This window comes from Varroa destructor, unplaced genomic scaffold (assembly GCF_002443255.2).
Source record: "Varroa destructor unplaced genomic scaffold, Vdes_3.0 BEIS01000001.1, whole genome shotgun sequence".
Taxonomy (NCBI): Eukaryota; Metazoa; Arthropoda; class Arachnida; order Mesostigmata; family Varroidae; genus Varroa; species Varroa destructor.
In genome coordinates this window covers 43375335-43393094 of record NW_019211454.1, presented here as the reverse complement: position 1 = coordinate 43393094, position 17760 = coordinate 43375335, and the positions used below count along the sequence as shown (strand labels likewise).

General features: G+C 45.9%; 1 protein-coding gene across 1 annotated transcript in view; it reads left to right on the top strand.

The window, feature by feature from the left end:
- Positions 1-17754, top strand: part of LOC111243398 (uncharacterized) — a 41125-nt gene extending 23371 nt beyond the window's left edge. Inside the window, exons 14-20 of the mRNA XM_086977704.1 lie at positions 9967-10374; positions 10679-11377; positions 12080-12928; positions 13225-13459; positions 13672-15607; positions 15913-16660; positions 17029-17754. Of these exons, the coding sequence (XP_086833830.1) occupies positions 9967-10374; positions 10679-11377; positions 12080-12928; positions 13225-13459; positions 13672-15607; positions 15913-16660; positions 17029-17736 (5583 nt within the window). The 3' untranslated portion in view covers positions 17737-17754. The remainder of the gene's footprint in view (positions 1-9966; positions 10375-10678; positions 11378-12079; positions 12929-13224; positions 13460-13671; positions 15608-15912; positions 16661-17028) is intronic.
- The last annotated feature ends 6 nt before the right edge of the window (positions 17755-17760 follow it).

Sequence of the window (17760 nt, the reverse complement as noted above, 5' to 3'; positions counted from 1 at the left end):
TTGTTGTTGTTGTTGTTGTTGCTGCTGCTGCTGCTGCTGCTGTTGTTGCTGTTGTTGTTGTTGAGGTTGTTGCTGCTGTTGTTGTTGCTGCTCTCGCCGTCTCTGTCGTTTCTCTTCGAGTTCTTTTTGGATTTTGTAAATCTTCTCGGCCAAAAGGTGGTAGTACTCCTCACGTGAATTCGCCTGATCGTACATATCTCCTTCAACCTTCTTGGCGTATGCGACAAGATTTACCATTCGACGATCTTGCATAGCGTTCGGGTCTGGCGTTGGAAAAATAGCCTGGACGATCTTTTGCACAAGATGCTGACGTAGGTCACGGGTGACTGAATTATGCCACTCCTTGGCGCCCGGCTGTCCAGCTTGCTGATTGTTCATCCTATTTGGCGACACGGGCGCCATGAAGGGGCTGTGAGATGGCGGTGGGGTTGGGTTAGGCGCCGGCTGAGATCCTGGTGTTACCCCTACGCCCCCCATGCCGCTTCCCGGACCAACTGACCCCATACTACCAACGATTTGGCTCGCCTAAATGCACATCAAAAGGAAGAGGCAATGAGAAGAAAGAAAATGGTTATATAGAAATGCGTAATAACAAACCTTACTCGGAAACAAATTTTAACAAAGAGAAAATATGATCTTTGGATAGACGCATATCGAGCAATTTAAGTTTTTTAGAACACTGTTCATACATATATCAAATGTATGCGCGCGATTTAGTCGCTTACCTGGTTTTGTGACGGAGCATATGGTAGACCAAGAGCAGCATACGCCCGCTGCATATCGGCAGGTGACGCCTGTTGCGAATTCTGCTGTGGTTGCTGCTGGGGTCCAGGTATTGAGTTCTGCGGAGCTTGCTGCCGTACGCCTGGCCCAATGGGTACGCCGGTCTGCGGGCCGATAGGACCCGATTGCTGTCCGGTCATGTTGTTGGGAGCCCCCGGGCCAGCCTGGCTTTGACCAAGGCCAGGCTGACCACTGGGCTGCTGGCTCGGACCCCCTTGCTGCGGTGCGCCCTGACCCTGTGGAGGTCCCTGTTGACCTGGTATACCTCCCGGCATGAGCTGCCCGGGGCCTTGGCCCACCTGTCCAGAAGGGGCTTGTTGTTGGCCCTGCTGGCCCGGCTGGTTACCCTGCCTTCGATCTCCAGCCTGCTTGAGAGGAAGACAAATCGGACAATCGTTGCGCGTACAGTTCTTCCAGTGGGAGATAATCTGGCGCGATGATGTACAATGCGTTACCGAGCAGTCCCTTCCGTCCATACATTGTGACATGTGGTTGAGGACAGTCTTCATCGTTCTGCAGTGTGGCACCATGCATTGCCTTTGCTGTGCACCACCGGGAATAGCGCCATTCTGGTGCTCACGCCTCTGGCATTTATGTGCATGCAGCAAAAGCACCAACTGCTGCTGAATTAGTTTTCTTTTTTCGGGATCACCGGCCGCCTGTCCTGCGCCAGGACCTGGCCCCTGTCCACTGGGTCCTCCTGGACCTCCGGCCGTCGGTCCTACGACTGGACCGTTACCGCTTCCAGAAGCGCCACCTGGTCCGCCTGCGGATCACCAGACATCCGACGGAAGGGAAACCAACCACAATGGTAAAGGTTAATAACAACAGCTTTATAGTCAGCCCGAGTTTTGGCTTAATGATTCTATCAAAGCATAGTTTGTTATATATATATATAATTACGCTTATAGCATAAACAATATGTAAAAAGTAAAAAAATATGCGCAATATAAGTATTAGAAAAGACAAAAACAATTACTAGAGTGTGACTGAAGTATAGTGAGACATCCTGGTTAACAAACTAGCTTATCCTTCTCTGCAGGCTAAAGTAGATTATAATGTATTGGTACTTATGTAACACCATTTTGACATATGGTACTCTCATGATCATTTAAAGAAGGGTCGCGAAAGACTCGAATAGGTTTAAGCTAAGTATACAAGATTCCCAGCTTATAATTACAGAGTATAAAATTTTTTAACCGATCTCTACCTGATCCATGCGCATTGTCTCCAGTTGCACACAAAACTCAAACATCGATAGCGATTATGCAGCATAGATTTAAAATTTGTTATAGCAAATACCGAATCTCTCGAAAATGCTCAACCCAAAACTAGTGCCAAGATAAGTACCATAAAAAATATGTTTGACTGCCGTATTTGCAAAAAAATTGCTTTAACTTACTTCTTGACATGTAACAAGAATCGATAACAGTAACAAGTGTTCTGTACCTTGCGACGCATTCATGGGTGCCGCGTTAATCCCAGTCGGTAGCCCCGGTTGACTGGGTGCATTAGGTCCTTGGTTCTGAGGTGGTCCTTGCTGCTGAGGATTCATAGGACCTTGATTCATCATAGGGCCTGCTGGACAAATTGGCCCGCCCACAACGGCACCTTGCACACCTTGATGTCCTACAACATTTTGATTCACTTGGCCGACTTGCCCAGACTGGTTTATTATATGATTGCCCATAGGACCTGTCTGGCCTGTTTGTATATCGCTCATCATTTGATACCTGAAATTTGTTAACAACAAACGGCGTTCTCATTCTTGTTTAGACCATGAATGTTCTTTAGGTGCAGCTACCTCAGGAGTCAATGATAATCAATTAAATCGGTTCAGGTTGTTAATTTGAAGTATGACGTATGCGACGGCATAGCGCAAATACAAGAAACAGATGCGGACCAACATTTTTTTTTGAAACTCTACTTATACTAGTTTTTAGTTAATTTTTGTTATACCTGCTTCTCCGACCCAATTGATTGAACACGGAACTGTAAATTCTCATTATGCAGTTCAATTGTTGTAAACCAATTAAGAACGTTACCTGGGTCTTTTACGCTCCGGCGAATAATGAAATCCAACACAGCGCATCTTGAACTTGTATATCCTTTACGGTTCCTCAACGCCGTAAAGACTTAATTTAAAACTAATTTCTAATACAACACAATATTTTGTCTTAACAACCGTGCAAAGAATCGTCGCATGAATACGGTCAGTTAACTTTTTATCGGCACAAGCACAATTCACTGAATGTCATAGTTCTGTTAGAATATGCTATTCAACCGAATCAACCTGTACGTCATTACCCTGTAATTTACAGTAAATTCGAAACGTCGATAAATACCAACAAATGCTCTGGATAACAGAACAAAAAAACCGTCAAGAAGGGCAAGTTGAATTGGCTTGAAATCTGAACGTGTCAGAAAACACACACTTATCTAGTTTTAAGAGTCACATAAAAAACCTATGAGTTGCCACATTCTTGAATAGCATTCATCAGTAGTCGCACCAATCGCAACAGAGCGTTAAGTTCGTTGATAGTATCACACCGAAACGGCACAGTTTGACAGTCAAGCCAGCATATGATCGCACATTGGTTGACCAAAAACATCACATCTTGTGGCTCTATTTAGCAACCCACTCCTTTTGTTTTACAACACACAGCAGACGACATCGTAGGCGAAACGCGGCTAGCAAAATTATACATCGAAATACGGCAAGAGTGAAAGATAGGGACGGAGAGAGTGGAAAGAGCAGAGGACACGATGCCAATTTCGCTATAATAAATATGCTTTAAAAGCAACAAGGTAGATTTGGTTTATCTTATGCGTGTCCTATCAAAATTCCGGCACTTCTTGTTTAGCAGACTTTTTCTGAAGTGATAGTGGAAGAAACGATACAAGATACGCTCAAGAATAGCGGAGGATAGCGTTTTAAGCTCTGTTTTTATAAACTCCGTGCACGTCCACTTTTCGAAAAAAGTTATGGTTCTGTTGAATTCAGCTGACTGCCTTGAATGGTTTTTATCTCTGTCTTTCGAGTTTTACATCCGTTATCGCCGTTAGGCATTCCGTTAGACGGCTGGCTCCCAGCATGAAACGAAAAATGGTTTTTACCTGGCAGGCTGTTGCTGGACCATAATTGGTCGTTGTTGTTGTTGTTGGGCCTGCATGGGCGTTTGTTGCGCGATTGACATGAGACCTGGTCCGTAATGCGGCGGCTGTCCTCCGAAACGATTTCCGAGGGTCTGACCTGGTCCACGCATTCCGCCTGTTGGCCCGTTGCTCACTAATATCGTTTTGTTCACCCCTTGAGATAACATTTGCCCTGTAATACAGTCAATAATACTTGATTAGCAGTTTGAGAAATTACGTAAACACGCAATCGAGTAAAAACCTGCACTTCCGATATAAAAAGAAACGATAGTTGCTCTCTTAATAAGAATAGCTACCGTCATAACAATAGAGTTTTCATTTAATTATGATAAACACAGGATTGCTACATTTGAACTTCTTGCTAACTAGTAGGTACCTACTGATTTGGTAACACTGATAAGGTGTAGAACGGGTGAGTGCAACCACTGCATCTGAGTCCATTTTTTTTCGTAGACGTTGGTCGCTGTCATAATTGATAATAATGTTCCTCTAATATTATATTTTCCAATTTCATTTGATCAACTAGTTTAAAGTCTTCCGTTGCCAAAGAACGACATTTGACTACTTTATATATTATATGATACAAAGCGTCTAAGGAAAACATCGGTAATTCATACTCATGCGTACGTTTGTACTGGATGCACAGACGTACCCGGTTCTCCCACATCACGTCGGTGCCTTCTGCAGACTTTACCTTGAATAAATTTTTATTCGACCTCCACGAGGTATAGTCTGCCCTCATGTGACATAATTGTCGCAGCTTCAATAAGGTTTACTTGCTTAAATATTTTTCAAGGCCTTAGCAATGACCGTTTTCGTCGCTAGTGTAACCTTCAAAAGCAAAGAGATTTTTGGCATTTTCGAAGGTATAGACCGAAAATGCAAATAAAGCACGTATGTTTACCTGAAGAACAGACCATAACTATTCTTCAATTAACATACGCCAATAGCAGCGTTATTTATACACACAGCATCGCATTGCTGTATAATTGTTAATCGCTGAATCCTCTAAAACTAGAAGATCAGTAAATCAACACTTCTAATCGCGGATAAATTTACGGTTAAAGAATTTGCATCTGAAGGCAATGAAACAAAGGCGACGAAACGTACAATCTACAGTTGGACGCCTTATAACTTTTTATTAAACCTCATGTCCAGTCCATACACTACTTACTGAAATATTGATCATCAATTTTATATACTAATTAGCAATCGAGCAAATCATTAGATAATTCAATGATCGAGGTAGTTTCGTGTTGAAAGAGTTCTGTGGCTAACCTCGGAACCGACAAAAATCGATTTTAGCACATGTTACGTTTACTTCAAGAGACCTGGGATAGGTACCCAGAAGGGGCGTTTGTGTCCGATTAACTATGATCAGTATGCACGGTACTTACTGTGACACAGAATTTTCTAAATAATTCAAATGCTTAACTTATTAACTGCTCCGAATGTAATCGCTAACACGCGATTTTCAGGGTTCGGAGTCGTCCAAGTCAATTATAACGGTATAATTCGAAGTAACATATCCCTATATGGTTCTTCAAAAAACTTTGCACCTAGATAACCATTGTTGGAAACTCATCCGAATTCTGGTAGAGATGCGACTGAGAAAGACTAAGTACATCAATTGTTGACCGTACAGATTCAATGTAGAGGCTAGTGAGAATTATGATCTTCTATTTGACAAAGTTCAGCGCCGAATTACTTTTGTTTGCAGACATCGTGATGCGATGCAGTCTAACGTTCGTATATACTGAACATAGAACGACGAAAGTCTATTCGGAGCACTTTAATTAACGCTCCGATCCGCCGCCTTGTTTATTATTTCCAATATCAGATCGGTTTTATAACCTGACTAATATGGAGGTCACACCACCGTCAGGAGTAGTAATGATCGAACAACTGCAGCAAGTGTCCTATCGGTGCAAGAAGTTCGAATATGGAAACTGGCAGGTTGAAGAGGACCACAAGAGGTGGAATAAAAAAGCTAAGAAAATGTCCCAAAATGTTCGTAAAAAATACGAAGCCAATACAACTCTTAACTGATCTACATTATTATTATTAAAGTGAAACCTCTATAAAACGGAAACATACTAATAAGACCGTAAATTTGGAGTGCAATTTTAACAAACTAAAATTATTATATTTAGTGTTACTAATTATTACTAATTATTCTTGGCTTAGTACGCAATGTGCTATAGATCTGACGTGAAATAGGCGTAATACCTTACTACTTAATCTAAGGATGCAACATTATCCTTGAGCTAATTATTACCCCGAATTAATAAAACTTCACCATACTAAATATAAATATATTATATAATAGTAATCAGTTTGGAACACTCTGAGAGGCTTAGCGCTATACACGTGAATACCTTACTAACTCACTTAGTCTAGAGGTTCATCATCAACCCTTAAATATGTATGTATATTGATCAATTTGTAGTCTTTGACATAAATAAAAACGATGATAAAAAAATGATAAGAATTACATTTAGTAATGTGCAACACGTTATTAAGGAAAGCTTGGTTCCATCTCCTACGTACAGATTGAACTAAACACAAATAAGGCATAAGTGTTAAAAAAGATACATTTTTACAATTATATCGAATACAGTATGCCAACAAACATGAACAGTGAATATGTGAGCGAATGACACGGTATGTCCTTGAAATATTCCTTATAACATTTTTAATAAGCATAAGATATCCTAACCCCGAAAGAACTGCTAGACGAGAGCTGATTTGCTGGATACGTACCCAGTGAAGTGTTGACAACCGTGTTCTGGGGTGGCTTATTCTGCAGCAATTGCGATAGGTGCTGATGCTGTTGAATAACGTTGGACGGCGGAGGTTGCTGGGGTTGTTGAGGTACGGGCGGCTGGCCAAGCATCTGAGAAAGCTGTGGATTTGGTACCCCAGTGCCTTGCTGTACCGGGCCCACTCCAACCTGACCGCCGTTCGGGTCAACCGGGCCTGCACCATTGGCCATCTGGCCACCCGGAGGTAACCCGTTCTGCGCGCCATTTTGATGACCCAGACCCCCGCCGGTACCAGTCATCAACTCTTCGGGCAACTCCGCTTCGAGGTCGAGAAGCGCATTGAAGTCTGCAAGATGAGAAAGCAACACGGTTAAAAAGAAAAACACGTAAAACAATGCACCTGCTTGGTATAACCACAATGTGGCAATCAATTAATTTTTATCATATTTTGACATTTTAGGAATCCTTATTTTTCTGCTTCTTTCCCTATACAATTTTCCCACACCGTTTAGCACTAATATGTCGATTTTAAAAACATCAAACACGAATTTCGTTTTTAAGTAATCAATACATTTTTCAATATAATGATGAACGTGAATCTTGTATACCCATTAACTAAACGGATGATTACAATGAATTGATACGTCTCCTAGCAGATCTTAGATTCTATTAATTATATTGTATATCGCCAACACTTATAGCTAACACCAATATTATAATAAGTCTTTATGAATCTTTAAAAGACCGCAACTAGCGCTTTTTTACTAAATCCGAACCATACTTTACAGTTGATGGTGTTTAACTTCAGCTCAGTGAAAAACCCATAGTAACCCCGTTTGATTCAGTTACTTTTTTATTAAGTAGAGACCTGTCAGTATTGGAACTTATATTCAAGCATGAGCTTTTTTTTCCTCTAAGCATGAGCTTAGATCACAGTCATCACATACTTGGCCATCTTACTCTTATTTCAACATTATAGTGTTTAATAAAATATCCGAACTCAGTAATGCTCACTTCTTCTTTACCCTCCTTCGTATCTATGTTTCGAAGGCCTAATATCTCTACGAAAAAGAAGTAGCCTTTTTAACAAGAAACGGCTGAAAACTAAGTGAACCATTTGGAACGCGCACACAATACTGCGGTGAGTTTACACACTGTTCACTTGATGCTAATGAAATTAGCAGGGAGTAATGCTGTGTTTAACATACGCATAAACACACAAAATACGCGCAGGCAACGACTGGGACCCACAAGACAAAACCCACAGCGGATACCCGTATCAGCATTATATGTGACTTGGACCTATGTTTCTATTCCTTTTGTTCCCTTTTCGCAGTAATAACACCATCATCACTCTGGCTATGCTGGCTAAACTTACAAAACAAACACTCGTCGTGTATCCCTTACAAAATTTCCTTCAAGAGTAACACGTTTCGTCACGTAATACTAACCTCCCATTGTCGGGTCGGAGACCTTGGGCCTCTTGGTCGGAGGCCCGGCATCCACAAGGTGGTCGGCCATGCTTGCGGAGGGTGCGGGGAGGCTGCGCTGGCCTGTATCAGCAACCCCTCCCAAAGCCTCGCGCGTCTTCACGGCGCGTCCTCTGACCGCTTCTCTATCGCGCCGAGGCCCTCCGGGCCCTGGCGAGCGGGCTACCGTTGTAGAGACTCGAATGGATCACTACTGCTGCTGCTGCGTGTGTGTCACGGACGGCATCCTGCATCTTAGAGACGGACGCGGGACGAACAGTCACATAGACAGCGTACAAATTCCACGGCGGAGGAAGGAAGGGGTTGAATAAAGTCAGCCACTATTGGAAGATTTATGGATATAATGCGATTGAAGATACCAACGGGATGAGCATCAGACGATAACAACAATCGAGGGATCGCAAAAAGCGAAGATTGCCGGGTTGATGAGCTGGCTGGCAGTCAAAGTTTCTTTATTTTCCTGTCTGTCCGCTGTCTTTAGCTGAATGGGAACACTTGGCGCACTTTACTCAATCACCATTCGAGTTCTTGTGATTGATGCAGTTCTGGTTTTCAACAGTCGACCGTTGATTTTGCTTTACTATTATAATTATTATTTTTATTATTGTACGGCTATCCGGCTATTTTAGTAGTGTTACTGTTATTGGATTGCAGTCGCAACTGTCCGTGTCGAAGCAGCTGCAGGTGTAGCTGTTGATGCTATTGCCGCTGCTTTGTCCACCTTGCACAATACACAAATCACTAACTAGGCACAAGCGTTAATATTATGATTATTATTGTCAGTAGCTGGCAGTGGGCCGCTGTGCGTCGCAGTACGTCACGATACAAACACCAGTACAACAGCACCCCACCGCAGAGCTGTTTGTTGCCCGTCGTCACAGCCTGCCCGCCTAACGGAGTCCTTAAGGGAACTGTGCTCCTTATCGTTAGTAGCTACACAAACGAACGAATGAATATTTAAGCCAAATCGATGTTGAAATTGTTGAGATTAGTTTAGGGCTTGTTCTTTTGTTTTCTTGAGTTGGGCTTTTTGCACTCACTTGCAAAACAGTGAGAACTCCGTCAGGCGCATAAAGAGAACAGTAATGGAGGTGAGAGCAGGACCGCTACTGGATTTGCCTGCGTTCGTGCGTGTGGTTTGCACACTAGCTAGACCGAGGGCATCCAGTCACACATGGACCCGAAGGCTATCACGCACAACTTGAGCCCAGCGCGAAGACTCCCCCGACACAGCAATGCACGACATACGGTATTGTACAATGTACGATGATTAGTAACGATATTCGATTTTATTGACTTCTTCGTAGCCTGGCTAAGTTGATTTGACTTGCTCTCTTTCGGCGCTTGTTCACTATGAGCGCAAGCGAGCGTCTTCTTCCTTCATTCGACTTCGATCTTCTTCGCTCGCCGCTGGTCACTCGGCTACGTTAACGTTCAGCTTATACGACCCTCGCTGCTGTTGGTGTTAGTGGCGATGATGCTGCTGCTGCTGTGAATGCCGTCGTCGCTGTTAGTTGTTCTGCTGCTGCAAACTTCTGCTTCACTCCGGGCCATGTCGCTATCACACCTGAAATTGAAACGCACACAGAGACACACACACATACACACACGTCGAAAGAAAGACGCCATACACAACATAACAATATTAGACACATTAGATAGTGTATAGAAAGCTCGAACGGTGAGTAACACTGCACATAGCTAGCTTACGAAGCCGCCCCCTCCCCTGGAAAACAAATTTTCTCATAATTTACGTCGTCCTGAGCATCCAGCAACAACAACAACAACAGCAGCAGCAGCAGCAGCAGCAGCAACAACAACAACAACAACAAGGAATGCAGCCTGGCGGTCCCGTCGGGGCATCGGCGGCAGGACAAGCTCCTGGGCCGGGTCCTTCAATGCGAATGCCAGGACCACTTCCTGGTCCGCCACCCAGTCAACCACAGATTGGTTTACGCGGACAGCCACCACCCAACGTCACTATCAACAATACGATGACTGGCCCACCCAGTTTTCAAGGCCAAGGCATGCCCCAGTCAGGAATGGGTCCTAATTCCAATTTCCTGAACAACCAACAGCCGCAAACTGGACCAGGACCTATGGGAGCACCGTCACATCAACCAGCTCAGACACAACAACAAATCAATGACTTCAACCAGCAACAAGCTCAATTCGAGCAGGTATGAAGATACCATCGAACCAAATAGCGGGCTTAGTGTTTATTAAGCTGTTCACAACTAAATCCGCAAAACTCTTTTGCTTCTTCTTTATCTTCACAGTATTCCAGGTGATTTACATAATTTTTATAAATGACGTATATTATCACTTAATCTCGTACGTATTCATTAAACCCAATTGATTGTTTTTTCTTTTTGTTTACATTTCTAAAATTAGAACAGCTAAGTAACTAAGCATTTCCTATTTTAGAATAATTGCTCGTTGGTATTAAGTAATTTTTTCCGATGGTCTGTTTTTTCTTGCCAGGTAATGAAGCAGCGCCAAATGCAGCAAAGTGGCGGTCCGGTGGTGGCCATGGCCAGTTCGCAAGGTGGTCCAGGAACGTTAGGTATTGGAGGGCCACTTGGCACGAACCAGCAGCAACAACAACAGCAACAGCAGTCGAACGGAGGTCAGAATAACGGCCAACTAACTGCGCAACCTGGTCATGGCCAGCCGGGGTCCGGGTCGACGATGGGCGGCGGTTCTGGTCTGATGCCGCCACGCACGGCGCTCGGCGGTGGCCTTATGAGCAGCCTACAGCAGCCACCAAATCAGCTGCCTGATGCCATATTGGCCACGGAGGAGCCGGCCGAGCTCGAGCCTAAGCCGGCCGTCGACTCCAACCTGCTGGCCAGTCAGCTATCCACAGGACTAAAACAGGCAAGTGCAGTCGGCCAGACCACATCGGGTGGTCCCTTGACGGGGGCGGCCACAGGGGCACAGCAGCCTCAACCGCCCGGTCCTAACCCAATGCCACTTCAGAGTGCGGGCAGCGGACCGGGCCCAGCGCCGCAGGCGCCTCCCCTCCCCGATAGTACAACTTCGGATAGGTTCCATGCAGCAGGTTCCGGGGCAACCCCAAACCCCCTCGCGCCCTCAGGGCCAGCCGTCGGTGCTACGCCGAGCCAGTTCACTAGTGCACAACACGGCTCGGAGGCTCCCACTAGTTCCCTAGGGTCATCGGTTAGTAGCAGCTACAATATACAGAAACAAACCAAAAACCAACTCCATGACAACACCGTATCATCCTTCTTTTCAAATATATATATATATATGTATATATATATATATATAAATATATATATATATATATATTATAGCCCGCCTTCTTGTTATCTTGTTGTTCGCGCGTCCTTTCTCTTTGCTATCTCTGTTTTTATAGTTCTCTCACAATTATTTTATAGAATTACATTTCACGTCAGTGACGATTTTATGATGGACTGACTGAGTAGCAGTAGGCAACATTGAAAAAGATCAAACCGATTAGTTATCTGCACGATGAATGTACATAGATGTTACGTATTCTTCTTAACAATTCAGATTAATTTAATTATTATTAATGTGTTCTTTATTTTGGAATCATGGATGGCATGTGCAAAGTGTTACAAAAACTACTAATACTTTAAGTTCGTGTTGAGGGCGACCATCTGTGGGGTACGCGCCGCGAGCGCAAAAACGGTTATGGGAATGTTGTCACTAAAAGCTATTACAACAGTTATCAAAGAAACAAGATAGGTATGCATCTTGTGACGTAAAAGAAAGACAACATATATAGAAACATTTGCAAGATGTCGAAGTAAATGTGTATGTCTGATGTACTTGTATGCTGTATGGCGGTAGATTAGCGAGATGTTCATTAAGTATTTGCTATTACCCTTTTCTTAGGAGACTCAGCAGAACCAAAGTGGCCCAGCTGGAGGTGTTACATCGGTAGGGCCTCCGCCATCAGTAAACGCACCCGACAGTGTGCAAAGCATCAAACAGGAACCTCCCAGTTCAGTTCCTGATCATAACCCCGCCTCGGTCGGCGGTAAGGTTACTTCGGCCATCAAGCAGGAAGCTATGGACTTCGACAGTAAGCCTGCATCTGTAAAACAAGAGGCGCCAGGAAGCGTACAGAGTTCTCAGAGCGTTCAAGCCGAGATGAAGACTGAGAATGGAGATGTAAAAATAGAAGTGAAAGATGAGAAGCCGCCAAGTGTAGCGTCAAGTGAGACGGCAACGCCTAAACCAGCGGGCACCAAAGTGCCACGAAAGGCCTTTAAACCTGACGAGCTTCGGCAAGCGTTAATGCCGACACTAGAGAAGCTCTATCGACAGGACCCGGAGAGCTTACCATTCCGTCAGCCGGTGGACCCACAAGTGCTGCAGATCCCCGATTACTTCGACATCGTCAAGAAACCGATGGACCTTTCGACCATCAAGAGAAAATTGGATACTGGTCAATACAAAGATCCGTGGGAGTACTGTGACGACGTCTGGCTCATGTTCGACAACGCCTGGCTGTATAACCGCAAGACATCGCGTGTGTACAAGTACTGCACAAAGCTTGCAGAGGTGTTTGAGGCGGAGATCGATCCCGTCATGTCGTCATTGGGCTATTGCTGTGGCAGGAAGTACGTGTATCAGCCGCAAGTGCTCTGCTGCTTCGGAAAGCAGCTTTGTGCCATCCCCAGAGACACTAAGTATTTCAGCTACCAAAACCGTTATACATATTGCGCCAAATGCTTTGAGGTGAGTGTTTTTGTCCACGTTTCATGCAGAAAGGGGGCCTATAAGTTGAGGTACTTTGCCACTCAGGCAAATCGGAGCTAATAGGGAAAGTGAACTATTTTTCTGGTATAATAACTAAGTGTGTGCAAATAAAGCCATTCAGCTTATTTCTGGTTTAGTATAAATTGACTATATACTGTTAATCAAATAATAGTCCACCTGATCTTTTCTGAATACACTGAGATGTTTATATAGGATAGCCTACAGTATCAAATTGATTATGAACTTATTTTTTCAACGATGTTTCTTCTTTTCAGGAAATACCGGGAGAAACTGTAACAATATCAGATGACCCAACAGGTGCTAACCCACAGTGGCCTAGCCAAACGATTCCTAAAAAGCAGTTCGTTGAGATGAAGAATGATCATCTCGAGCTTGAACCTTTTGTCGAGTGTTCTGATTGCGGACGCAAACTTCACCAAGTTTGTGTTCTGCATTTCGGAAATATATGGCCAGAAGGATTCACCTGCGATGGATGCCTCAAAGCTAAGGGTGAGACATATTTTCATAAATGAAGTTCTCCTAGAAAGCGACTTTTAGTAATCGAAAACATTGTAAAGTGAACCATTTTCTTCTGCGAGTGCACACTGCTTTCTAGTTGTAATTTACCCGCAGTTGTCTATTTGCTATGGCTACATATCACCATCTATCATACATCATTTGTGGTCTGCTCGTCTCGGTTGTTTCTCTTCGTTGTATTACAGGATCGAAGCGACGCGAAAACAAGTTCTGCGCAAAGCGACTGCCGACGTGCAAGTTGTCCAATTTTCTCGAAAACAGGGTCAACACCTACTTGAAGAAGAAGAACTCGGGCGCGGGCGAGGTGTTCATTCGCGTCGTGGCCGTCTCGGACAAGATGGTGGAGGTTAAGCCTGGCATGAAATCCCGCTTCGTTGATACCGGAGTGTGGCCAGAGACTTTTCCATACCGCGCGAAGTGTATGTTCGCTTTTGAGGACATCGACGGCGCGGACACCTGTTTCTTCGGAATGCATGTGCAGGAGTACGGCCATGAGGCGCGCGCGCCCAACACCCGGAGAGTGTACATTGCGTACCTCGACTCTGTGCACTTCTTCAGACCCAAGCAGTATCGGACGGCAGTATACCATGAAATATTATTAGGCTATCTGGAATATGTCAAGCAACTAGGCTATGTTATGGCCCATATTTGGGCGTGCCCTCCGAGCGAGGGAGACGATTATATTTTCCATTGCCATCCTACGGAGCAAAAGATACCCAAGCCAAAGCGGCTACAAGATTGGTACAAGAAAATGTTGGACAAAGCAATCATCGAGAGAATCGTCATCGAATACAAAGATATCCATAAGCAGGCGCTAGAAGACAACCTCAAGTCGGCGAGCGAACTGCCCTATTTTGAAGGAGATTTCTGGCCAAATGTGCTGGAGGACTCGATTAAAGAGCTGGACCAAGAAGAGGAGGAGCGGCGCAAGCAGGAAGCACTGGCAGCAGATGCGTCATGTGAAGCCGACGAAGCTGATGGACCTGATGATCCCGCGAATCCGGGCAAGAAGAAGGCCCAGAAAAACCGCAAGAGTAAAAACCAGCAACGGAAAAACAACAAGAAGAGCAATTCGGCTCACGGTGGTAATGATCTCACCGGAAAGGTGTTTGCCACAATGGACAAACACAAGGAAAACTTCTTTACGATACGGTTACATTCAGCTCAGGCTGCCGCGAGCCTACCACCCATCAATGATCCCGATCCGTTAATGTCATGTGAGCTTATGGATGGCCGAGATGCGTTCCTAACGCTAGCTCGCGAGAAACATTATGAGTTTTCATCGTACCGTCGGTGTCGTTACAGCTCGATGGCTATGTTGTACGAGCTACATAACCAGAACAAGGACTCGTTCGTGTACACGTGTAACAGCTGCAAAGCCAACGTCGAAACACGTTACCATTGTACCGTGTGCGACGACTTCGATCTCTGTGTACCGTGTTACAAAAAGGATGGCCACCCTCACAAGATGGAACGGTTAGGTCTCGATCTCGACGACGGTTCAGGCGGCAGTGACTCGTCGAGTGTGTCCGGAACCGCCAATCCCCAGGATCGACGCCAGTCGATTCAGCGTTGTATCGCATCGCTGGTGCACGCATGCCAGTGCCGCAATGCCAACTGCTGCCAGCCGTCGTGCCAGAGGATGAAAAGGGTCGTCACGCACGCGAAATCATGTAAGCGAAAGACCAATAATGGCTGCCATATTTGCAAGCAGCTTATAGCGCTATGCGTATATCATGCCAAGCACTGCCAGGAGGCGAAATGTTTGGTTCCATATTGTCCCAACATCAAAGCAAAACTTCGTCAGACTCAGTTGGAACAACGGGTGCTGCAGGCCCAAATCCTTAATCGGCGCATTGCCGCGATGCAAAATCGCGTTATGTCGAGCACAGCCAGTTCGACGGCAGCCAACATGACCGGCGTCAGCTCCGCCTCGGCCGGCGGTGCCTGCTCGTCCGCACCTGCCGCGCAACCCACGCAACCGTCACCCGCGCCAAGTCCGTTAGGCGGTGGCACTATGAGCGGCCTACCAGGCGGCGGGATGTCACAAGGAAAACCAGGAAGCGGACCGTCACCGGGCGTCATGCAAGCTCTACAACATGTCCAGGCATCCGTGGCACGGTAAGCATTATAAAAATTACGGATAATGCTTAGAATACTGAATTTTGTAGCACATCATTGAGACCTATATGTTCTTGTTATTACATTTGATACACCACTGTGCGACACAATGGGGTGATTTTTATAAAGTGAGTAACAGGTGCATGCATTAATCGATCAACAACTTCATCAACGTAGTTCGCGCAGCGAACCTCTGGCAGGGCCTCATCTCAAATATGTCAGTATGACAGTTTTTTGTTTAAGGTGTAGAGGTGCATTAGCGCATGTAAATAGCCATGTTTATGATTTATTTTTCACCGTTACAGACAAACTAGCCAAGCGGGTCATATGATGCAAGGAGGAGGTCAGTACGGAGGCGCAAACAACGGCGGCTCGATGGGCCCTGGAGGTGGTGTAACAGGCGTGGGAGGAGGTGGTAAGCCCATGGGCGGTGTAGGTGGCCAACAAATGGGGGCGCCCGGCGGCCCTCAGATGTCCGCTGGGCCCGGTGGACCGATGCAGCCGCAGCAACAACAGCAGCAGCCGCAGCGGCCCATGAACCCGGGCACGATGGGCCAACAGCGCTGGGAGTCGCCGCCACCCGGCTACCAACAGGGCAGTCAACAGCAAATGGTGTCACAGCAGCAACAAATGGGCCAGCCGGGGCCGGGCCAACAGCAGCAGCAGCAGCAACCACAACAGCAGCAAATGACCGGTCCCTCAAATCAGCCCCAGATGGGTCAGATGGACCATGGAGGGCCCCAGCCCGTAGGTATGGGTCAGCAGCCCATGGGGGGCCTCGGTGGCCAGCCAGGCATGGGCCAACAACCCGGCATGGGTCAAGGTCGTGGACCGGTGGCCATGGGACCTCCTCGTGGCGGCCAAGCTATGAACCCACTTCAACAGCTTATTCAAACCCTTAAGAGCCCATCTAGCCCACAGCAACAGCAACAGGTACTGTCCATTCTCCGAGCGAACCCGCAGCTGATGGCTGCCTTTATCAGACGCCAGCAAAATCATCAACAGAGTCAACAGCAGCAACAGCAGCAGCAACAACAACAACAAAATCCGCAGGTACGTTACGGTGTTAGAGAGGTGACAAATGGTAACAGTTGTCGTTGTTGTTATTGAAGTATTACTGTTATAAAGTTAGTACTATGGTGCTGAATACAGTTGTATTAAATGCGCTAGCGAAGCAAGCTGGTGATACTGAAAAAGTTGTTCGCGATCATATTAAAGGCTCTGCTATAATTATATATTGCTTGTAAACAGCTTGTGGGGAGCTTCCGTGAGAAGTTAACAGCTGATTGAGGTGTATATACATAATACATATAAATATGTACATTTACATTTTTTAAACCATCGAATTAATAATAAAATTATTTCGTGATGTTATGATATTATTACATCACGTTTATTTTTTTTCTATTCTTCTCTGGCAGGGTCAACAAGCAGGCGCTGGACAGCCGCAGATGGGCCAGGGCGTCGGTGCGGTAGGGGTGAACCCCCAGCAAGGTGGTATGGTTCCAGGCGCACCCCAGGTAGGCGGTCAACAGCAGCAACAGCAGCAGCAACAACAGCAACAACAGCAATGGGGCTACCAACGGCCGCAGATGGGCCCTGGCCAGCAACAGCAGCAAATGATGCAACAGCAACGGTTTCCCGGACCTGGCCCCCAGCAGGTCATGTATCAACAAAGAGTTGGAGGACCTCAACAGCAGCGTGTATATCATCAGGGCCACCAACAGTTTCAGCAGTCATTAACAGGCTATCCGGGTCAGAATCAACAGGCTATGGGCTCACCAATGGGCGCGCCGATGATCAATTCGCCACCGCCAAACATGGTCACCCGAAGTCCACAGCCACAGCCAAGCCCACGACCATCACCTTCGCCGCGCGGCGGTTACGTAGGCGGCGGCGGCGGAATGGGCGGAGGCGGTGGACCAGATGACGCCCTAATGGGCGGTCACATGGGCGCCCACATGGGTCAGCAGCCAGGGCCATCCGACCAGGGTATGGCTGGCCACGCCACACATATGGAAACCGACCAAATGGCGGCAGCTATGCAACAACAGCAACAGCAGCAGCAGCAACAACAACAGCAGCTCACTCCGCAGGAACAGCTAAATAAGTTTGTAGAGAATCTGTAAATTCGATTGTGCATACCTATATAT